Source organism: Haematobia irritans, chromosome 3 (genome assembly GCF_050003625.1).
Source record: "Haematobia irritans isolate KBUSLIRL chromosome 3, ASM5000362v1, whole genome shotgun sequence".
Lineage (NCBI taxonomy): Eukaryota > Metazoa > Arthropoda > Insecta > Diptera > Muscidae > Haematobia > Haematobia irritans.
In genome coordinates this window covers 62815080-62839547 of record NC_134399.1, presented here as the reverse complement: position 1 = coordinate 62839547, position 24468 = coordinate 62815080, and the positions used below count along the sequence as shown (strand labels likewise).

Below are 24468 nucleotides of genomic sequence, written 5' to 3'. Positions count from 1 at the left end.
AGGATAAATTAAATTTTCATATACTGAAATAGGTTGCAGATCTCATTTGTAAAAATTTTCAATATCTATGCTACATAATTAATAAGGCTATTCACGTAAAGACAAATTTTAGCATAAAAATCCATATTATAAAAAAAACAATACAAAATGTGATGTTGGTTAAAAAATAATAAAATCAAGGATGCAACATTCTAAAAACATAGAAAAGCCTTTTTTGCAGCTTTTTTACCGTTAACTTATTTAATTATAAGACCCTTTGTAACCCTCGAATGTATTTCTCTATATTAATGATTTTTTGCCTAACTTCAAATAAATCCATCTTTAACTAAAGTCAATGTTGCCAGTATTGAGGATTTTATTTCGTGGATGGGGACGAAATTTCTGAGTTGAGGACTTGGGGAGAAATGGATTCAGAAGTCCAAGCGCTACTATTGTCCAAGACATTTTTCTGCTATTGTGAAATCATTCGAGAGGGATTCGGCCATCCTGCGTATATCCCATAAATATAGATATGAATAAAATGGGCGTATTATTGGTCAAATTTACATATTTTATGAAATTTTTAGCTATTTTTTGACAGACACGAAGTTAGTAAATCTTTATGCTTCATTTGTAGAAATTATACTATGTGTCAAGTAAAAAACTTCTTTAAAACAAAGTATTGAATAGCATTTCCTATTTTTGAACACTTTTTCGCTTTGTAGTCGAGATACAAAGTCAACAAATTTAAAGACAATTTCATTATGTTATTTTGAAGAATTTTTCAGAATTATTAATGCCAAGTTGGCCTTAGTAAAAGAAATTCATTCATTTGAAGACACCCAGTTTTAAGTTGAATCTCTTAACTATTAAAACAAAGCGACTTCACTGAAAGGAAAAAACCTTTGGATCAGAGAAATGCGTCTTATATGGTAAGCAAAATTCGCATTCATATTGTAAGGACACGAAACTTTTGACCTCACCATAATATTTTTTCAGTGTAGTTAAAAATCACACCAGGATATTAAAGTGAAGCAGCGTTGCCAGGTGATTTTTGATTTTCAAGAATTTGGAACCTGACTGTCGAAAAATAAGCCACAGTACTGAATTTCCTTATCATTTTTGTGATATGGTTCGGGAAAACTCATCGTAAATTAGTTAAAAACCCCTTGTTGGCTTTTAAGTTTGAACAACGAATAAATAAATCTTCTTACAGCAAAGCTGCTCCTTCGCCATTTCATACATATTGTTTATAGGAATTTTCTCTTCGTTGCTGTAGTTTTGAAAATTGAACATGAGATCAAAATAAACACTCACTTGTGCAAATGAAATTATAAACCTGCGAACTATGTATACAAATAAATATGCATTCGTTGCATTTTTCAAATATTTAAGCATAATTTTACCTATACAACATGGTTTTCAGGGACGATACAAGAGGGAGAGACCTAGTGTATTTAGAAAATTTGCTACAACTGCATTTTTTCGATCAAAAAGCAATATTTTATCCCGTTTATCATTTTTTGGTCATAACAATCAATCAAAATGCTACACTTTATAAACTACACAAAGCTTTAGTCCGATCGACAGCTGCTACATTTTAAATCGAACATTTCATATACATAGGGTTTTTTCCCGGGAACGGGATCCCGGGAATTTGCTATTTTTTCGTTCCCGCTTTCCCGGGAAATAAGTGCGGGAATTCTCGGGAATTTTTTTTTTACAATATTTTATATATAATAGAGGGTTTATATGGCAAATGACAGTTGAAATCTAGTTAAAGTGGTTTTTGGAAGTATAATGAGATTGACTATGGTACCAAGTAGTAGTAGTTTACTTGTGGGACATTTTTTTTTTGTCAAAATTCGTTTTTATTATTCAACATAAAGGGTGATTTGTTAAGAGCTTGATAACTTTTTTTTTAAAAAAAACGCTTAAAATTTGCAAAATCTCATCGGTTCTTTATTTGAAACGTTAGATTGGTCCATGACATTTACTTTTTGAAGATAATTTCATTTAAATGTTGACCGCGGCTGCGTCTTAGGTGGTCCATTCGGAAAGTCCAATTTTGGGCAACTTTTTCGAGCATTTCGGCCGGAATAGCCCGAATTTCTTCGGAAATGTTGTCTTCCAAAGCTGGAATAGTTGCTGGCTTATTTCTGTAGACTTTAGACTTGACGTAGCCCCACAAAAAATAGTCTAAAGGCGTCAAATCGCATGATCTTGGTGGCCAACTTACCGGTCCATTTCTTGAGATGAATTGTTCTCCGAAGTTTTCCCTCAAAATGGCCATAGAATCGCGAGCTGTGTGGCATGTAGCGCCATCTTGTTGAAACCACATGTCAACCAAGTTCAGTTCTTCCATTTTTGGCAACAAAAAGTTTGTTAGCATCGAACGATAGCGATCGCCATTCACCGTAACGTTGCGTCCAACAGCATCTTTGAAAAAATACGGTCCAATGATTCCACCAGCGTACAAACCACACCAAACAGTGCATTTTTCGGGATGCATGGGCAGTTCTTGAACGGCTTCTGGTTGCTCTTCACTCCAAATGCGGCAATTTTGCTTATTTACGTAGCCATTCAACCAGAAATGAGCCTCATCGCTGAACAAAATTTGTCGATAAAAAAGCGGATTTTCTGCCAACTTTTCTAGGGCCCATTCACTGAAAATTCGACGTTGTGGCTCGTTAGTAAGTCTATTCATGATGAAATGTCAAAGCATACTGAGCATCTTTCTCTTTGACACCATGTCTGAAATCCCACGTGATCTGTCAAATACTAATGCATGAAAATCCTAACCTCAAAAGAATCACCCTTTAGTTCCCTTCAAGAGCGATACAACGATTATAACGACCTTCCAATTTTTTGATACCATTTTGGTAGTACTCCTTCGGTTTTGCCTCAAAATAGGCCTCAGTTTCGGCGATCACCTCTTCAGTGCAGCCAATTTTTTTTCCCTGCGAGCATCCTTTTGAGGTCTGAGAACAAGAAAAAGTCGCTGGGGGCCAGATCTGGAGAATACGGTGGGTGGGGAAGCAATTCGAAGCCCAATACATGAATTTTTGCCATCGTTCTCAATGACTTGTGGCACGGTGCGCTGTCTTGGTGGAACAACACTTTTTTCTTCTTCATATGGGGCCGTTTTGCCGCGATTTCGACCTTCAAACGCTCCAATAACGCCATATAATGTTGATGGTTTTGTCCCTTCTCAAGATAATCGATAAAAATTATTCCATGCGCATCCCAAAAAAATAGGCCATTACTTTGCCAGCGGACTTTTGAGTCTTTCCCGCTTCGGAGACGGTTCACCGGTCGTTGTCCACTCAGCCGACTGTCGATTGGACTCAGGAGTGTAGTGGTGGAGCCATGTTTCATCCATTGTCACATATCGACGGAAAAACTCGGGTGTATTACGAGTTAACAGCTGCAAACACCGCTCAGAATCATCAACACGTTGTTGTTTTTGGTCAAATGTGAGCTCGCGCGGCACCCATTTTGCACATTTTGCACATCTTTAAGGCCTCTGCTATCTCGATCAACTTCATTTTACGGTCATTCAAAATCATTTTATGGATTTTTCACCGTCCTCCGTGCTCATTTCACCACGCTTGAATTTTGCATACCGATCAATTAATGTTGATTTGCCTGGGGCAGTGTCCGGAAACTCATTATCAAGCCAAGTTTTTGCTTCCACCGTATTTTTCCCTTCAGAAAACAGTATTTTATCAAAACACGAAATTCCTTTTTTCCATTTTTTTTTCACAATAACAAAAGTTGCTTCACAAATGACGCTCTATCTCACAAACTAATTGACTTACAGACGTCAAATTTTGACACGAATCATTTGAAGGTTGGTACTATATAAAAATAATATGCATTTCATACTAGCGACGCCATCTAGTGTTGGACCGGGGACTTATCAGCCAACCTGTTAATACTAGCGACGCCATCTATGTGTCAGACCGGGGACTTTCAGCCAACCTGTTACATAGTCGTAGGTTCTAGCCCAGAATCTAACGGGCTCCCAATTGTTAAAAAGAAGGTTGCTCTTCCTAATTTATGATTGTCATATCGGCATTCCGATAGGCTGGTAGACTGAGTAAACCTTTATAAAGGTAAAATGTCCCGTACCTTATGTAACCCACGTTTGCAGTTGCATGATTTCAAAATTTCATAATTATTGCAAGCATGTTTTAATGAAATATGAAAATTCTAACCTTTATTAAGATAGTTATTTTAATTTCAAGCTTATACCTCATATACATTAGGCTCGAAATCGATGAAAAATTGATTTTAAATCCCTCATTTATAAGGCAAATGACAGTTAAAACCTAGTTAAAGTGGATTTTGGAAGTGTAATGTGAATGAGGTATTAGGCGATAGTGTTTCCCTTTTGGGAATATTGACCGAAAATGTGCATATAGCGATCCCGTTTTACGATGGTGAAATCGAAATAAGTTTCTTTCATTTCCAAACAGTTCTTTAATGTTCAAAAAATCTCTCTATACTAATAGTGTGCTTCCGAAAACTATACCCAAAGAGAATGTCTTAAGCATTGTAAAAAAATTTTGTATTACAAAATATTTCGTATGTTAGTACGATTTATGGCTGAATATATATTGTTAGTTCTCCAGGTAGCGCCTTATAACCATAGTTTTAGGCGATTTCTATTTTATTCAAATGTCTAAATGTATGCCACATCAAAGCTGGTTTCCCTTTGACCGGGATCCCGGGAAATTCGAAAAAATTCCCGCTTTCCCGGGAATGGAAAAAGTCCGGGAAAAAGAAAACCCTACATATACACGACCTCTCTTATTCTACTCACATCATAAAATCGTACAATCGTATGCAAACCATTCGATTCCTTTGTGTAGGAGTTGCCATCATTTCGACCTCTCAATTCCATGTGTAAAATATTCAATAAATGACCAACAGATTCAGAATTTGGATTCACAAACCATTTAGCCATGTAAATCAATGTGGATGTTTCCAATTTGTCCATATCACTTTCCAACAATTTCATATGACGGTACATGGAATTTACTTTATGTTGTATGCGTTCAATCCTATGGAGGAGCATAATCGCTTGACTACTGGAGATAAGAGAGTTCATTGTAGTTTCCATCAAGGCAACAGTTAAAGTTGAATGCTGAAATAAGAACACACTAACTAGAGGAAAGCAAAACTTGACCGAAGATTTCTTAATGGGACTACAAAATTTACTTTCTTCACCATATTGTCAATATCTTGACTGACAATTTTTATCTGAGACATAACTTTTTCCTCTTTATCCCTAAGTATTGGTAATTCCATAGAGGATATCTCCACATCCAAATGTTTTTCTTCATTATTTCCGAAGACATATTTTCCAAAATTATACGTGACATCTAGAACATCATAGAGATCTTCTAGGATACATTGAGTTTCTAAAGGCTTTAAAGCAAAGATGCTTGCCAAAGTCCAAATATATAGCCATTGCATTGCTTTCACTTAACTATTGATACTATTCCATTGACACTTCTATCGATACTAGCGTCTTGGCAATTTCAGTCTGCAATAAAAATCTCTATATATTACTTGAAATCTATTGATAAGAAGTGCTCAAGATGATATTCAACAGTGGAGTATGGTAATTTTGAACCGAAAACTATAATATATACAAATATTACTCTATATAATATTGGATGGATCAAGAGAAAAGGGAATCTTACAAACTTTTGTGAGCCCACAATGACCCGGAGAACTATATAAAAATGCCAATCCTTGAGCATGCCTTTAAGTATGTCCCCTCTACGGGTTTCCATATAATATATTCTAATGCAGCATGCTGATATGGTTAACCTAACCTAACTTATGGAACTAATTTTTAGATAAATGAAGGGATCGCAACCTTATCGTCTTATAGTCGTAACAAATTGCACAAATATAACAGGTCCTAGAATCAGGAAATTGTCAGTAGCTTACACCTGTTGCAAAACTAGAACTTTAGCAATGGAAGAGCGACCGATTTTCCCGAAAAATATAAATTGTATCTATATTCTATATTATATAATCTATATTCGTATTAATGAAAATCTCCTCTTACTTTTTCTTATCGTTACAGAGTTTCTTCTATGAAATTTTGGCTGGTATTTGGGTACGTAATGGCCTTCAAATCAAAGGACAAGCGATGACCTATATACAGGCGAATTTTTGCAATTCCATGGCCGATATGGATCTATTCTTTTTGCAAATCTGCGCTACAAATCTCCCACAATACTTCTTCTTACAAAACACCATTGAGTTGTTCGGTGTGGCCCAATGGCTGGAAACGGCACCCCTCAAGCAAACACAAAAAATGGAACAAACTTCAATGCTAGAGGGTTTTCTAACATTCCTGGCGACTTTAGTGACAAGTCGTACAAATTTGGGTAATGACGAGGCCACACAATGCATCATCGAAATTAGTGCCCTCTTGGCTACGGAGAATAAGACCCATTCGCAATTGTTGGAATTAATGCCCGAACGTTCGGGCAATGTTCATACCAAGAATTTCGAAACATTCTTGAAACAATTATCTGTATACAAAGCTCCATCGGCGGGTTCAGAAAATTTGGAGCAGGGCCTTTTCACACCAATCGATGAAGTCTGGGAAGAATACTATGACCCATTGCATGTTCTATTGCGGGCCGTTCATCGTCGTGATTTCCAGTCGTCGTTAGATCGTTTCACAAATTATGTCAAGTCGAAAAATCGTATGCCAGCGAGTGGTAATTTGTGGCCACCATTCCGTTTACCTCGTCCGGTTGGAGCTGCTTTCAGCGATCCATGTCGCATTTTGAACTCCCGTGTCTTCCATTCGACAATATTATCGATATTGTACCGTGCTGTACATTCTCGCGATGTATCAGAACATCTATTGGCCTTAGCAATATTCCTTTTGGAAATTGCCATCGAAACGAGTGAGGATACCAAGTCCACGGGAAGTGATAAAGCTGCAGTTGTAGAATGTGAGGAGCAACATAAGCCTTGCTATCCCTTTGGCATGCGACGTGATCCTCCCAAATTGTTCAAATGCTATCCCACGGATAATCTTAGCTGCAACTTGAGACATGTTGTTTCAAAGATATCTCTCAAATCCCAGGAACCGCAAGTAACACCAGCTCATTACCGCTCAAATCCTTTCTATACAGAAATCGATTATGATTTGGACGATAACCAAAGTATGGATATAACTCCGGCCTGGGGATATGATCGGAACTTGAGTGGAGTTCATAGTAACTCGGCTCCAAATGTCACCACCACCTCTACAGCTATAGTGCCTATGCGTCTTCAGAATATGGAAGTTGCACTGCCAGCAGATCTTTCTGTAGTACCCGAAACAGGATTGGTAATACGGCAAGATAGCCAAGAAGATGACTCTTTAAGGGAAATTGGAAATGCAATTGAGAATACTGATCGTTCAACCTCGTCGCCCATGGAATATCGTTTCTCTTTGCAACCCATAACTATGTCAGCCGAAAACACAGGCATGGAAGTTGTTTTACGTGATGGCCAGGCCCCAGGACCTTCAAATAGCACGGCAACTGGAACCCAAAATCAAAGACAAAATCAATCGGACATGTTCCCACCAACCACACCCAACAACATAGGTAGCCTAATACCTTTCCCACGAGTACAAGCAGTTGCTGTATCAAGGGCAAATATGGACATAATACCCTCGAACCCAGGTGCCTTGGGAGTAGGACGTACACGACTAGCTTACGAAGTAAGCAATCGTAAACGTTCGGTGGAAAATGCTATAGACGGCCACAGCAAAGACGATGTTGTAATCGATGAAAGCATCCTTTCTTTACTATTGAAATTACACTCGCAATTAAGTGGTACTCTGGACAGTTTCTCTGTTGCTGACGATGACCAAGAAGAGGAAACATCATCATCATCTACGGCCATGGATGTAGACTGTGAGGATTCTGCAGAACCATCAACTTCTTCAGCAGCTGCAGCAGCTGCTGCCTCTAGTCAAACGAAAAAACGTAATATCAAAGTGTCGAATTCACGAGTGGGCGATGGACCATTCTTTATTGGAAATCTATTGCGAAAGATAGCAAAACATGATGACTTGTGTGCTCAAAATATAGACGAAATACGCCGCAAACTTTGGCCCAACCAAAGGGAGAAACAAGCTGAAGCGAAGGCCAGAGAAGCCAAGGAGAAGGAAGAACGACGCAAACGGGCGCGTGAGAGGCAAATGAAAATGATGCAAGAATTTGCCAATAAACAGAAGGAGTTTATGCAAACAGCAGCAGCTACCAACATGGATGCAGGAATGGAGGAGGAGGAAGAGTTATACGAGGAGCAACCCCGCGAAAAAGAATATGATTGTATTATATGCAATTGTACTACCCCCAGCACGGAGGCCAATCCAATTGGTCTGGTTGTACTGGTGGAATCCAGTGGCATTGTAGGTCATCGTCGCCGAATTACTGAAAGACTACCGCTACCACTTAGTCCCGAAGATGAGGAGAAACTGAAACATAGCACACGTTTAGCTACTGAATTCAATCGTCGCACTGAGCTTTTAAGTTTGAAATTTGGCGAAGAGTCATGGTATCTCTCAAATAATATGGCATACGAAAATGGTGTCCATGTTCAATCTTGTGGCCACCATGTACATCTGAGTTGCTTGGATGCCTATTTGAAAACTCTATATGCCAGCCAAAGACAACATCAACATGAAAGAGGAGAATTTTATTGTCCTGTGTGTAGGCAGTTATCGAATTCCGTACTACCACTGAGCCCACAATTGGATCGTCCAACGCCAGTGGTACGCTCGGGACAACAACCATTCGAGCAGCTAGTATCGGAGTTGACCACCCTTATAAAAGAGAATGAAAAACCACCGGTGAGTTTAAGTTTTTTGTCAATTTTTTCTAAATCTAAACGAATTCTTCTTCAATAGACCTCAACAAAACTATCCGAAGCTATGGGTCGTGCCATGGAAGATATGACAAATATAACACATCGTAAAATGAAACGAATTCCACCTACGTTCCGTAGCCTATTTATATTTGTCACCTCAATTGCTCGCACCAATCTCGAATCAGAAATCATACAACGGGGAGGCACATTGTGTACCACAAATCCCACACGCTATAAGGCAAAACGTGACTGCATTGTTCCCTTGTTACATGTACTCTCGGTACATGTTCGGGTATTGGTCGAATGGCCACTATGGAGTTCATGGGCCTCCTTAGCCGGTATGCCAGTAGCTGAGATAGCACCTGTTCCCTCGCACTGCCGTGAAGTTATACCAGCCATTTTAGCTGATCCAATAGCATTATTATTAAAATTTATACTCCTGGCTCCGCTACATTTAGATCAAGGTATGTTTTGAGGGGGAAATTTTTTTCAACATTTTCATTCATTTTACTGCTTTATCCTTCAATTTCAGAATACTTCACTTGTATGGTCAAGGTTATGTACAATTTATTGTACTACCAAATTGTGGTGCAACTTTGTGTCACCCTAACAGATCTCGAATGTGATTATATTTTAGCAAACTTTAATGCACCGCCTTCCGCTGAATCACAATCGTCTTCCAGTCGACGAAATTTAATGCGGTCATCACCCAATGCTTACTTGGCCCGAGCTATGGCTTTAGTTTTAAAGAATACCAATCGTTTATCTCATCTAAGACGTGATAGTATACCATCCACTTCGGCAGCTGCATCGGCGATGAATGCAGCAGCTGCAGCTGCTGCTGCTTCTACTGCAGCAACATCTCCTAGTAGTGGTGATAGTAATACTGATGTTGAAACACCTACCAGTTCACCATTAGCCGGTGTCGAAGTTAATTTCAAATCTATGGAAATGCAATTGCAAACACTTTGCTTACCATTCTTACGCATAGCAGCATTACTACGCCAGCACTTGTATAGGCATGAAATGCCAGAAATTTCCGCCCCAGGTCTAGAATTTGTGCGCTTGGTATATTATTTGGAGCTGGTAACAGATTCAATGGATTGGGATTGTTTCAATGCCTCCAAGGGATTGTGTTTCATACCAGGCGGATCGGAAGATACTCTACCTAAATTTTGGTGTAAACAATTAATGAATATAAGACCGCCAACGGATACGGTACGAGAATTAGTTATACTCAATCAACATGCTTCGTGGCAACAACCGAAATTGTTGCAACTACCTAGGGAATATGAGAGATTATTTACGGTATGTAGTAAAAATGAAATGAAATTTGAAAATAACGAATGTGATTCCATATTTTGTTGTATCTTTTTTTTAGTATTACCATGAAAGACCTTGTCTGAATTGTTATAAGGTACCAAAGGAAAGTTCAATATGTTTATTGTGTGGTACAATTGTGTGTCTAAAACAAAATTGCTGCGCCGAAAATGATTGCTGTGAAGCAGTTAGGGTAAGTAGAATTATAGGTCAATATGTACAACATATGCAAGAACCCGAGTGCGGCCTTAGGTTTATGTGTCTCGTCATGTGGAGAAGTAGCTCAAATTACAGTTTTGACTAAGCTATTGAATATGAAATTAAAAATTAAATACACTTTTTTTGATTAGCTAAAGGAATGCTAATCCAAAAAAAATGTATATAATAAATAAAAAAAAAATAAATTACCAAAAAAATTAGAAAACATTAACCAAATGGATTAAAATAGTCGAAATTCCATTTGGCCCAAAGTTTTTAGACCACTATCGTTTCAATCGGACAAAAATGACAACCCTGGTCGATTCATTTCATTTTCTTTAGCAACACTGTATTTATTTACCAATAATGAATTTTATAACGTGGTTTTGTCGCAGGCTGAGATAGACCAGTAGTTTTCCTGGATTGCATTCAATACGCCGTCCAGACTATAATTTTTTCCGGACGGAATGTCTGTGTTTTTAAAGAATCTTATAGTGTGGCCGAACGTAACATATCGATAAATGTTTTATCGATCCCATTACCAAGCTGCAGTATCACCTAGGTCTTCGAACATAACTTATAATGTAGCCAAAATTTGGGATATGTGCGACACGAACACTGTCGTCCGGATGATCTTATACATCCTTATTCCTTAATGCTCCATATATTGGCCACATTATAAGGTAAGTCCGAAGGCATAATCGATACTGCTGCATGTTTATGGAATCGATAACACATTTACCGATTATTTAGTCATCGCCAACAAGTGGTACCGATTGGACACACTGGAAGATTCTTTACAAACACAGACATTCCGTCCGGAATAACTGATAGTCTGTAAAGCGCATAAGTCGCCCACGCTCTCGCCGTCGCTTTTTGTCGTCTGTCCCTTTTAAGTCATCTCGTCATTCATTTTCTATTCCTGTAGAGTGGCGACGACGACGATTACTTTTTGTACCAATTACAATACTCGGTAATAAAAGCCCGACATCACTAGAAAACATCAGCTGATGTTTAATTAATTTTAATTTAATTTTAATTTTAATTTTTTCCGGTTTAAAATATTTTTATTTCTGACTCAATTCTAAGTCGGAAAATCAAGAAGAATGTTAAACTTCGTATAGCGCCAAAGACATTTTTATTTGTTTGAACGATGTGATTTTCGTAGAAATTAGGTAGAATGCATTCCATATATTAGTTAACATTTTCCTATATTTATGTACCACTATACTACAGAATGAAAAAATTTAACTGAATTTATTTTATATATGGATTGATTTTATTGAACTTTTTTTATTCATTTGGACAAATCTTACATATTTGTGGTAAACCTTTTACTTCAAAATTAGAACTGCTTACCGTCGTTTTTAAATTAATTTATTTATATAAACAATTTTTTCTTCTATAATATACATGTTCTATTAATATATTAAATATACTTATTTAAAATCAGCAGCGTCGACTGGCCTTGAAATATTAGTTTATTATTCCACTATTTCCAATTTCCATGTAATGTTATCAACTGTAAACCGCATTTTTCTTCTTCTTGTGCCTTTCACTTTTAATAAGTTGCTGTCTAACGATTTTGTCCTCCTTTTACAATTTCAATAACTACAAATATAAAAAAATCATAAACCATTAATTGAAGACAAATTAAGGGGTTGTTATTCTTCTGGTTTTTTTCTCACTAATTTAAAATAACAAATATTTTATATAATTTATTTGTTATTTATTATATTATTTTACTAAATTATTTTTTAACTATCTCTCCGTATATCATAGCAACACGATTCCAACTAAAAAAACAACCCACGCGCAAACATATCGATTACATAAAAGAAATATAGGAAAATTCCCTATATTATAACAAGTGTGTTTCCTTAAGTTTTGAAAGGACTGAATACTTCTTAGTACGAATGAACTAAAATATTTTTCTATGCCAAGTGTGAGGTTAGGTTAAACTATTCAGTCCATTGTGATACCACATCGGTGAACTTCCCTCTTATCACTGAGTGCTGTCCGATTCCATGTTAAGCTCAATGACAAGGGACCTCCTTTTTATAGCCGAGTCTGAACGGCGTTCCACATTGCAGTGAAACCACTTAGAGAAGCTTTGAAACCCTCAGAAATGTCACCAGCATTACTGAGGTGGGATAATCCACTGCTGAAAAACTTTTTGGTGTTCGGTCGAAGCAGGAATCGAACCCACGACCTTGTGTATGCAAGGCAGGCATGCTAACCATTGCACCACGGTGGCTCCAAGTGTTATTCATATGTATGATAAGCTTTCTATAATAAAGGAAGTAAGAATTATCATTTTATAGGAAATTTTACTAAATTTGAGGAAACATGAGTTTAGTTCGGTTTTGTTTATTTTTTACGAATGCTTTGTTATCAGTGAATAAAATTTTCTTTTTCAGTAGTAAATTCTTATATCCAGCGAAGAAAACAGTATTAGTAAAATGCCATGCCTTATTCTAGTTAATGAACTATTCCGAACTGCTTTCAGTTTAGGATTTTTTTACTGAAGCAAGTAAATTTTATTATTTCACACAAAATTTTTAATGTAAATTGATGGACATGGATATTAAGTTCGAGTTTAAGGTGGGTGTTTGCACAGAACCACAAAGTTGATATGTCGCCCGTAGAACAACTTAGATTTTCTTTATATTTTTACCCGTTCAAACATTGCCTTTTTAAAAACCCAACGACCGAGTAAAAATTCAGTTTAAATAATTTGTTTTATTACAATAATTATTTTCAATGTAACTATGCCGAACAACAAGAGTTAATATTCTATTTGTTTTAATATAACAAGTTCAAACATTGTTTTCCTTTATTCGAGCAACGCGTTGGTGACAAACAATAATCGACAACTAACTTTAACTTTGATCATCTCTTCCCACTGAACCACGAAAAGAACCAAAAGATGACAGTTATTGATATGTATGTATGTACATACATACATGCATTCAACCAATGTATCAAATTTGCAAGCATTATGAAAAACAAATAACAAGCAAAAGCATAAACGATATTTATGCTTTGTTGTTGTTGTTGTTTTCTTCAACTATACCCACGACCAACATAAGCAGTGGGAAGAGATCGATCAAACCAAAACAAACTATAATAACTAATGTAACATTAAATGATCGAAAACAAACGAAAAACGAATATAGGTCATAGAACTAAAAGAGAGTAAAGTAAATAAACGAAATGAATTTGAAAGTAAATATTAGGGTGGGGAAACATTAAAGGGATGTAAATAAAATTTAAATAAAGAACAATTAAACGACTAATAAAATAAATAGTGAAGAATAAATAAAATAAAAACAATAAATTAATAAATATATAAATTAAAGTAATATAAATGACATAAAATACGATCTGCCCCAACATTCTCCCGCCGTTGAAACCTCCATGTTTCAAACCTCTTCATTATTTGGTAGGGGAGCCACTTTGTGAATTGGCCGAGTACAAATTCCAGATTTAGTTTTCAGTTCAACCACACGAACCTTTCCATCACGGCCTAGAATAGGTTTTGTAACACGAGCTAGTAACCATTGTTGTGGCGGAGTGTTGTCTTCATGTATTAGAACTAGTTGCCCTTCTTTTATGTTGTTATTGTCTTTGAACCACTTTGACCTTTGTTGTAAAGATAGCATATAATCTCGGGACCACATTTGCCAAAATTGTTGTTTCAAAAATGAGACCCTTTGCCACCGAGACAATAATGATGATTGGGATGAATCGATATGTTTATCGGGAACTGCAACCAATGAAGAACCAATAAGCAGATGACCAGGCGTTAGGGCTTCACCATCATTGGGATCGTTTGATATTGGAGCGATGGGGCGCGAATTTAAAATTGCCTCAACGTCAATTATGACTGTTTGTAGCTCTTCGAAAGTAAGATATGCTTTGCCAACGTTCTTTATAAGTAGCGTTTTTGTAGATTTGACGGCTGCTTCCCACAGTCCGCCAAAATGTGGGGCACGGGGAGGTATAAAACAAAATTCGAAACCAAGTTGACAACAAAGTGATTTCATGTCGTGGACCACATCATCTCGAAAAAGACTTTCTTTTAATTCTTTGATTTGGTTACGTGCTCCAACGAAATTAGTGGCGTTGTCGCAATACAACTTTTGGGGTATGCCACGTCTTCCAACAAATCTTTTGAGACACAAGATGAAATTGTTTGTCGATAGGTCCGAAACTAGTTCTAAATGAACTGCCTTGGAAGTGAAACACACAAATACAGCTATGTATGTTTTATAAGGCACTTTTCCTCGGATACGGTACGACGTCATGAATGGACCACAAAAATCAACACCAGCAATCAAAAATGGGCGTTGAGCTCGAAGTCGATCTGATGGCAAATTTCCCATCAACTGTTCCATCAATTTCGGTTTGTAATGAAAACAATGAACGCAATTGCGAACAACTTTGCGTACAACATCTCTGGCGTTTACAATCCATATTTTCTGGCGCAATAGTCCCAACAACACTTTTGCTCCAGCGTGTAAATGTGAGCGATGAACATGCTCAATATACAATTTAACGAAGCGATGGTCTTTTGGTAATAGTGCTGGAAATCTTGCATCATATGGAATGGGCGCTTGGGACAAACGACCACCAACACGAAGAATTTTGACTGTGGTTGCTCCAAGTGTCATCTCATGTACAAATGGTGAAAGTTTTTGAAGCGATGGGTTTACCAGACCACCATTACTCAGTGATTTGATATCGGCACCAAAACACCACATCTGGATGTGAGCCACAATTCTCCAAAAACCTTCTTCTAATTCATCTGGGGACAAATGAATTACATCAGAAATATTCACATCTTTCTTAGCAGGACATCTGTTGAATATACGAAAAATATAAGCAATTATTCTAATAAATTTAATATAGGAAGAATGCTTATCGAGAAGGTCATCTATGATGTTGACTTCTGATGAATTTGCCACAAAAACAGCTGCCTTTCTACGTTCGAGAATTTCGATGTTCAATTGTTCTTCAGTTCCGGGCCATTTTGTAATATCTTCTTCCAAAAACGAAGGGCCACTAAACCAAATGGTATTAGAAATTTCCTCCGCGCTACATCCACGCGAAACCACATCAGCAGGGTTACTCTTCGAAGGGACGTGTCTCCAGCTAACATTTCTTGTTTTCTCCTGTAGTTCAGAAATACGATTTGCCACAAAACAATTCAACGTCGACGAATGTGATTTAAGCCATTGTAGTACGATTTTGGAATCAGTCCAAAAATATATCGATGAGACAAAACTTGAAATTTTTGGTTGTATTTTGAGCCATGTGTTATTCAGCAATACTGCTGCGCACAATTCGAGCCGTGGTAGTGATTGTGCCTTAATTGGGGCCACTTTGGATTTTGCAATTAAAAGGGTCGTTTTGTATTCTCCCTTAAGACAAACTCGATAGTAAATACAACAACCATATGCTCGTTGCGAGGCGTCAGCAAATCCGTGAATTTCTCCAAGAGTATCATTTGAGGTTAAAACATACCTGGGGACTTCAACTTTATGTATGTAATTTAAATCCGATTTAATTTGGAGCCATAATGATTTAAGATGTTCAGTTAATGGGTCATCCCATCCAATGTTTTGCACCCACATTTCTTGAAGAAGTATTTTGCATCGAATGACAATGGGGCTCAATAGTCCAAGCAAGTCATAGATTTTTGATACAATTGACAAAACAGATCTTTTTGTAGGATTCATCACATCTGGTAACTCGAATCGGTAAGTAAAAACGTCCTCCTTGGGTTTCCAAGACATACCCAAGGCTTTTGCAACTTCATCTTCACTTGTTTTAATGGTGATTTCTGCATCTTGATTTGAACCGAACATGATGTTATTGCTGTTCCATTTTGCTAACTCAAGGCCATGGAAACTTAATATTTTTACTAGCTCGTTTTTCTTTTGAGCCAGCGTTGCAAGGTCGTCAGCGCCGGTGAGTACATCATCCACGTATAAATCGTTGCGCAAAACTTCAGAACCACAAGGATGCGAGTGCGAATATTTATCTGCAATGAAAAACAAACTACGAATCGCCAAAAATGGGGCGGCAGATAAACCGTAGGTAACAGTATTCAGTTGATATACCTTTAAATGTTCATCTTTTTGATTTCTCCACAATATGAGTTGATATTTTCTATCATTTTCATCTATTCGAAATTGTCGATACATTTTAGAAATATCAGCAGTAAAAGCATACTTGTGTAAACGAAACGAAAATAGTGTGGTGATCAGGTCTTGTTGTATTGTTGGTCCAACCATCAAAATATCGTTCAATGATTTATTTGACGAACTACGAGAAGATGCATCAAATACAACTCTAATTTTTGTTGTAGTACTTTGTGGTCTCAAAACACAATGATGTGGTATTATGTAATAGGTACCACATAACGGTTGATTATAGAGCGACATGTGACCCAGGGACAAATACTCATCCATGAATTCTTTATACATTGACTTCAATTGTAGATCACGATCTAAACGTCTTTCCAGGGACAAAAAACGTTTTCGAGCAGCTTCGAACGAATCGCCGAGACATTTGGGATTTTCTTTAAATGGCAAGCGGACCACAACTCTTCCATCAAAATCTAATTTAACATTTTCAACAAAGTGATTTTCACATGCTGCTTCTTCTTCGGACAACATATTGGGATTCTTTTCGTATTCTTCTACTTCCCAAAATTTTTTTAGAGTTTTATCAAGATCCACTTCTAAAGAATTGACCATCAAATTGCATGTAAAATTAGATCTCGCTTGACCAGTACTTGCGATACCACCAACAATGTATCCAAAAACAGTATTGGTAAGGTTTGGCATACCATATCCAAGAGAAATTCGACCATCAAGTAATAAATCAAAAAATACTTCAGCACTCAAAAGAATGTCAATATGTTGCGGTTTGAAAAACAATGGGTCAGCTAACGGTATATCGGTGGGAATTTTCCAATTTGAAGTATATATGTACTCACCGGGCTGTACAGATGCAATTGTTGGGGTAACAGCAAAAGTTGAGGACCACTGGAACGAACTAATTCTTGATTTTATTGTAGCGGACACGGTAAATTTAATTCTGGTTCTAACTTCTCCAATTCCCGAAACTTCTTGTGAATATGGTCGAAATTTAAGCCGAAGCCTTTTTGCAGTTTCTTCTGAAATGAAATTGAGTTCGGAGCCGGAATCAAGTAAAGCTCTTACCGGTTGAAAAGTTCCACAATAATCTTTGATGAGAACCACAGCAGTCGGAATGATTGCCCTTTTACATGAGCGAGCCACAAGCGAAACTGGATTTTGATTACTAGTTGAAGGTTGCACTGTAGTAGTATTCGAAATGGTTGACTGTCCCGAGTTGTCTGGACTAAAACTGTGCAACACTGAGTGGTGAGTTGAATTACAAAATCTGCAACGTGATTTTGATGGACATTTTGAAACCATATGCCCCTTTCGCAGACAATTAATGCACAGGCCACCGCGTTTTACAAAATTAAAACGATCGGGAACTGCTATTGCCGAAAACGAAGAACAAGTTTGCAGATAATGATCAGTTGAATTACAATATACACAATTTGGATTTGAATTGACGAAAGTATGGGCAGTGCGATTAAAATTTTGCTTGGGCTTGACAAGTTTTGCTTTTTCACCAAATTCTGTCCTTTTTCCATGACTTTCGAGAAATTGACAACGAAGACTCAAAACATCATAGCAACAATCCCAAGAGGGCAACGATTTATATTCTTGTTTTTCATCATAATTCTGTTTCGTATCTGCATCCACTTTATTCAAAACCAAATGTACTAAAATTGCGTTCATAACATCTGCTTCAGACCCAAGCGACAACAAAGAACCACGAACAGCCGAAACAGTGTCAATAATATTCCGCAATGATGAGCTATCACCTTTTGCCATTTTCGGAATATCGAAAAGAGTGTTGATATGTTCCAAAAAAATCAATACCTTATTGTCATAACGTTCCTGGAGCCGTGTTAGTGCTTTCGGGTAGTTTTCCTCTGACACTTGAAAAGCTTCAACAACTGCCAAAGCGGGACCACTGAGACAGTTCAATAAATAATTGAATTTATCAACTGGGGTAATAGTTTGATTTTCATGGACCATGTTGTTAAATGTCGAAATAAATCTTTTATACTCGCCATATTTTCCATCAAAACGAGGCAATTTCAACGAAGGCAAACGAGATTGTGTTGAAATTCCGGCAATTGAAGCATTCATCAAAGTAGTATCACCAGGTATAGAACTACGACTTTTGTTCAGAAGGCCCAATATTTTTGCCTTTGCTGTTATGAAAAGTTCTTCCAAATCACTCCTCGATGTGTCAGCCGGACTAAGTGTTTCTATTTGAGTTTGGATGTGGCACAACTGTTTGAAGTATGATTCCAAAATTTGCAAACGACACTCTAAAATAGTGGAATCTACTTTTGCACCATCTTTTTCTACCTTTTTATGCATGTTGCTGATATTCCTCTTCATAGAGCTACGTTGCTGTTTAAGAGAAGACAAATCAGCACCACTTGCTTCTTCAGAAGCATCATTATCGTCTCTCGTCATTTTGCAAACTTAAGAGAACGTCAACGACGAAAGAGAAAATTGCGTTTCTTATATTTCAGGAACAACAATTTTGCAATTAGCGCTTTCCAATAAATATGGCGCTAATTTCCACTAAATTGGAATTTTATGTATCACCAAGCCAAGCTTTATAATTGTTACCTAACAACAATTCACTTTGATTCTGCTAAGAAACTCCGAGTTGAATTTCTTTCAAAATAATTACGACGGCAGCAATTAAAGTTGGTGTCCAAAGGTACAAAACTAACAGGATTTAACATCAGCAGTAGGGGCAACGAAAGCACGAATAACACAACAATGATGAAATACCCCACACCACTTCAAATGTACGAAAACCTTTTTCCACAACAAATTATTTTCAACTTTAAACACTGACCGTCCTGTCACGGTCGCCAAAATGTTTGCACAGAACCACAAAGTTGATATGTCGCCCGTAGAACAACTTAGATTTTCTTTATATTTTTACCCGTTCAAACATTGCCTTTTTAAAAACCCAACGACCGAGTAAAAATTCAGTTTAAATAATTTGTTTTATTACAATAATTATTTTCAATGTAACTATGCCGAACAACAAGAGTTAATATTCTATTTGTTTTAATATAACAAGTTCAAACATTGTTTTCCTTTATTCGAGCAACGCGTTGGTGACAAACAATAATCGACAACTAACTTTAACTTTGATCATCTCTTCCCACTGAACCACGAAAAGAACCAAAAGATGACAGTTATTGATATGTATGTATGTACATACATACATGCATTCAACCAATGTATCAAATTTGCAAGCATTATGAAAAACAAATAACAAGCAAAAGCATAAACGATATTTATGCTTTGTTGTTGTTGTTGTTTTCTTCAACTATACCCACGACCAACATAAGCAGTGGGAAGAGATCGATCAAACCAAAACAAACTATAATAACTAATGTAACATTAAATGATCGAAAACAAACGAAAAACGAATATAGGTCATAGAACTAAAAGAGAGTAAAGTAAATAAACGAAATGAATTTGAAAGTAAATATTAGGGTGGGGAAACATTAAAGGGATGTAAATAAAATTTAAATAAAGAACAATTAAACGACTAATAAAATAAATAGTGAAGAATAAATAAAATAAAAACAATAAATTAATAAATATATAAATTAAAGTAATATAAATGACATAAAATACGATCTGCCCCAACAGTGGGTATTAAGTTCGAGTTTAGCCGCTAATTTTCACTAAAGTGAAAAATAAAGCAGTAAAAAACGTCATAAAATTATACATATTTGTTGCAGATTTCATTATAACTTGATGGGGAATATCCCAAAGCAAGTTTTCCCAAAGTTTGTATTCCTTAAAATGGATTATTAAAGAAAAGTAATCGTGAAAAATGACGATTTTAGCAACTAAACTGGAACTTAATACCCATCTTTAGCCGCTAAAATCGTAATTTTTTCACGATTACTTTTCTTTAATAATCCATTTTAAGGAATACAAAGTTTGTGAAAATTTGCTTTGGGCTATTCCCCATCAAGTTATAATGAAATCTGCAACAAATATGTATAATTTTTTAGTTTTCACTTGAAACAATTACGATTTTAGCGGCTAAACTCGAACTTAATACTCACCTTAAGCCGCTAAAATAGCCATTTTTTCACGATTACTTTTCTTTATTAATCGACTTTAAAGAATATAAACTTCACAGAAAGTTGCTTTGGGCTATTCCCCATCAAGTTATATTAAAATTTGCATCAAAGAGTTATAACTTCATACGTTTTTTACTGATTTATTATTTCATTTTAGCGGCTAAACTCGAACTTAATATCTACCTTAAAATCGCCATTTTTTCACGATTACTTTTCTTTAATAATCCATTTTATGGAATACAAACTTTGTGAAAATTTTATTTAGCGGCTAAACTCGAACTTAGTGCTCACCTTATGATGTGAATGTGATGACCATAACTACAATATATTCAGATCTTTGTGAATTTTGTTCCAACCGGTTTTAAATCGTTGGAGTCAGTCTAGCTCAGCTAATGGCTGAAATCTAGTTCCTTTTTTTCAACTTTTGTAATTTACTTCTTACCAATTTCCATTTATTAAATTTTTATTTATTTTTTATTTGCAAAATATTTTATAAATAAATTTACAAAATATAGTTTAAAGGTGCTTAATAACTAGATCATATGCACCTGTCGGTGTTTAAGCATATGTTGTTTGTTACAAAAGAAAACTAAACTATTCACTTGTCGTAAATAAGAAGAAAGAGAAAAAAGGATAGGTAATTTATATACTTAGAACACTAATTAATCTATAGATATAAGAAAAAGTAGAAAAAGAAGTTTAGAATAATTAATAATGTAGATACGAATTAAAAAAGATTATATGTGAATATCATCATGCGCACGAATAGCAACATGAATCTTTGGAAGCATGTCACCATTAGAGCAATCCAAAATCAACTGAATAGATTCATCTATTCTAGACGAAGGGCATATTGTGAGGATATGCTCAACAGTAAGCAAATCGTTACAAAAATTGCACTCCCTAGGCTCTGAATCATCATATTTAATAGTGACGAGTGTTAAATATTTGCCGTGCCAACTCTAAGTCTGGCTAAGAAAATGCATTCGGATCTACTTAATTGAGGTGCATAATTCGATCTGATAATGGAGGGGTTTATAACTCTAAGAAATGAGTGTGATCGATTCCAGAATTCATGACTACGAAGTGCCCTAAAGGATCTGTACTGTGAGATTATCGAACTAGGAAAGCATGGCGGCTCTACGATATCGGAAGAATTTAAGGCACGCTTTGCGGCCACATCCGCACATTCGTTGCCCTTTATCCCAATATGTGATGGGATCCATAATAAGACAAAATTCATCTGTTCATAATCGGAAAAAATATGGTTGAACATGGACTTTCGATTGCATTTATTAAATTTATTTTTCAATTGTTCGATCAATAAAGACTAAAAAAACTTCTTCAAAAATTAATCAACAAACTCGTCGCTGGCAAATTTAACGGCGTCAAAAAGCGACGATATTGCGTCGATAGCAGAATATATCGATGAACGCGAATATCAATTAGTGGCGACAGACGAAAAGCGACGGCGAGGGTGACTTCAGGGCGATAGTCTGGGCGGCACATAAGGTGGTTTTGGGTTCTGTCGTTGACGATTCGTTAATGCGGTTGTCGTTGACGCTTTAAACATGTGATTGCCGTTGACGATCTATTGATACAGCGTTCGGGGATGATTCGGTTTTGGTGATTCGGAAATGTCGTCGATGAATTAACGCCGTTGACTGTTCGGTTGTTGACTCGGTTTTTGTGCTTCGGGATTGTCATTGAGGATTCGTTGTCGTTAACTGTTCGGTTAATGATTCGGTTTTGGTGATTCGCTGTCGTTGACTTTTCGCTTGGTGATTCGGTGATTCAGGATTGTCGTTCCTCCTTTCAACCTAACCTAAAAATGGTGTTGAGTGAAGAATCGGTGTTTCAAAACTTCATTTATTTTAAAAATGGAATTACCATTGACTTTGTCAAAATATTCTAGCAATAAGTTGCGGAGAGCCACCATAGTTCAATGGTTCTCATATTCTCCTTGCATACAAAGGGTTGTCACCCATGACCCTTTGAGTGTTTCAAAGCTTCTCTAAGTGGTTTCACCGTCATGTGAAATGCCGTACAGATTCGACTATAAAAAGGAGGTCCATTGTCATTGAGGTAAATTGGAGTTCGGGAATTGCTAATTTGGGATATTTTTGTCAGAGAACACGGTTTTCGTATACTCAAAACAGAAGGACTCATTTCCCCTTTCGAATCTACCATTGCTCGGTTTTGGTGCTTGTAAAGTTTACTCTTTTCAATGTGGGTTGCATCTTGTCACGAGAACGTTGCCCATTTGATTGCCATTGTAGCATGGATTTCGTTGAATTCGAGCCTTCACTCTTTAAAATATTTCTGGTATTAGTGCAGTAACGCTCAGTATATCGATTTATTGTACAATACACAAAAATGTTGTTCATTTTGAGGATATGAAACAAAATGAGCCTAATAATCAATTCAAAATAGAAATCTATTACACTTGGTGATATATCTACTTTTTTATGTTTCAGCATACTATTACATGCGGTGGAGGGATTGGTATATTCCTTGTTGTTACTTCAACTTATATAATTGTGATAAGAGGGCGAAGGGCATGTCTTTGGGGTTCACTCTATTTGGATGACTTTGATGAAGAGGATCGCGATTTAAAGTAAGTTTATTCGAATTATTTCCATGCATAAAATTTAATGTTTTTATCTTGCAGGAGAGGAAAGCCGTTATATTTAAGCCAGGATCGTTTCAATTTGCTAGAGTCTCAATGGTTATCACACAAGTTTGCCCACACGAAGCATACATGGGTATTTCACAGAGATCTATTGTGAAATATGCAAGATTTATTACGTAATATCCAAGACATGATAGTAGACATATGAGTTAAGTCCCTTTTGAAATATACAACATTACGAAATTAGACTATCAATATATTTTTCTTCCTTTCGAATCTCAATGGTTATTAACGTATTTATATAAATCTCTTGCATATTTCTCATAATTTGCTTCAAAAATTGTGAAATATAATTTATTTAATGACAAGAAAGAGTAAGAAAAAAAAATATATTGCAAAAAATTTTACTTATATTAATTCAAAAATTAGATAAACACAAATAATTTGAAAATAAAAACAAAACACTTGATATTAAATTATATATAAATAAATGTACGTAATATTTGTAGAGAAAAACAAAAGATCGAAAAATGCTTAAACGAAATAAAGCAGAAAATATACGGAAAATTACTTTGTTACAGCATTAATTATAAAATATCATAATTAATTTGTTTATTCGTTTTTTCCTATAAATTTAAATTAATTTAATAATTAGACATTTTAATGATATTCAAATAAATAGATACACTTTGTGTAATTAATAATTTAATGTATTTGTAATAATTTTGAAAATTAAAACATGGTAAATTCCGAAAGAAATTCAAAATAAAATCCAAGAACAAATTTCATTAGAATGAAATAAAACAACAATAAAGCAAGAACAGAAAATGGCACGATTGCTTGAATGTAATTTGAAAAGCATACAGATATTTTAAAAATAATATACATATATATCTTAAAATAGTTTAATTTTTTATAATTTTTCTTTGTAACACTAATAAATAGTTGGCATATAACAAAAATGTTAAATTTAAATATAATCAATTTTGTCTTTTAGAATAAACTGAGTAAAATTTTTGTTAGAGATAGACGTGTTCAACTTTCGCTCCGTGTTTTTCAGTTTTTTTCGAAAGTTATACTAAATATCCACCCACAAGTTTTGGCAAAAATACTTAAAACCTGGTACACATATTATTGCTGATCAAATAACAACACAAAACATCCCAAAAATGAGATACTTTACGAA

At 35.9% G+C, this 24468-nt stretch overlaps 2 protein-coding genes across 2 annotated transcripts in view; one reads left to right on the top strand and one right to left on the bottom strand.

Annotated features, from left to right (window-relative positions):
• Positions 1 to 24262, top strand: part of Ubr3 (Ubr3 ubiquitin ligase) — a 97255-nt gene extending 72993 nt beyond the window's left edge. Inside the window, exons 5-10 of the mRNA XM_075299968.1 lie at positions 6086 to 8866; positions 8924 to 9347; positions 9416 to 10191; positions 10265 to 10396; positions 23128 to 23267; positions 23322 to 24262. Of these exons, the coding sequence (XP_075156083.1) occupies positions 6086 to 8866; positions 8924 to 9347; positions 9416 to 10191; positions 10265 to 10396; positions 23128 to 23267; positions 23322 to 23439 (4371 nt within the window). The 3' untranslated portion in view covers positions 23440 to 24262. The remainder of the gene's footprint in view (positions 1 to 6085; positions 8867 to 8923; positions 9348 to 9415; positions 10192 to 10264; positions 10397 to 23127; positions 23268 to 23321) is intronic.
• LOC142230603 (uncharacterized) lies at positions 4514 to 5490 on the bottom strand. Its single transcript, XM_075301243.1, has 2 exons — positions 5206 to 5490; positions 4514 to 5131 (listed from the first exon to the last, which is right to left on the bottom strand). The coding sequence occupies exons 1-2, from the start codon at positions 5461 to 5463 to the stop codon at positions 4775 to 4777; spliced, it is 615 nt and encodes a 204-aa protein (XP_075157358.1). The 5' UTR covers positions 5464 to 5490; the 3' UTR covers positions 4514 to 4774.
• Positions 24263 to 24468: the final 206 nt, after the last annotated feature.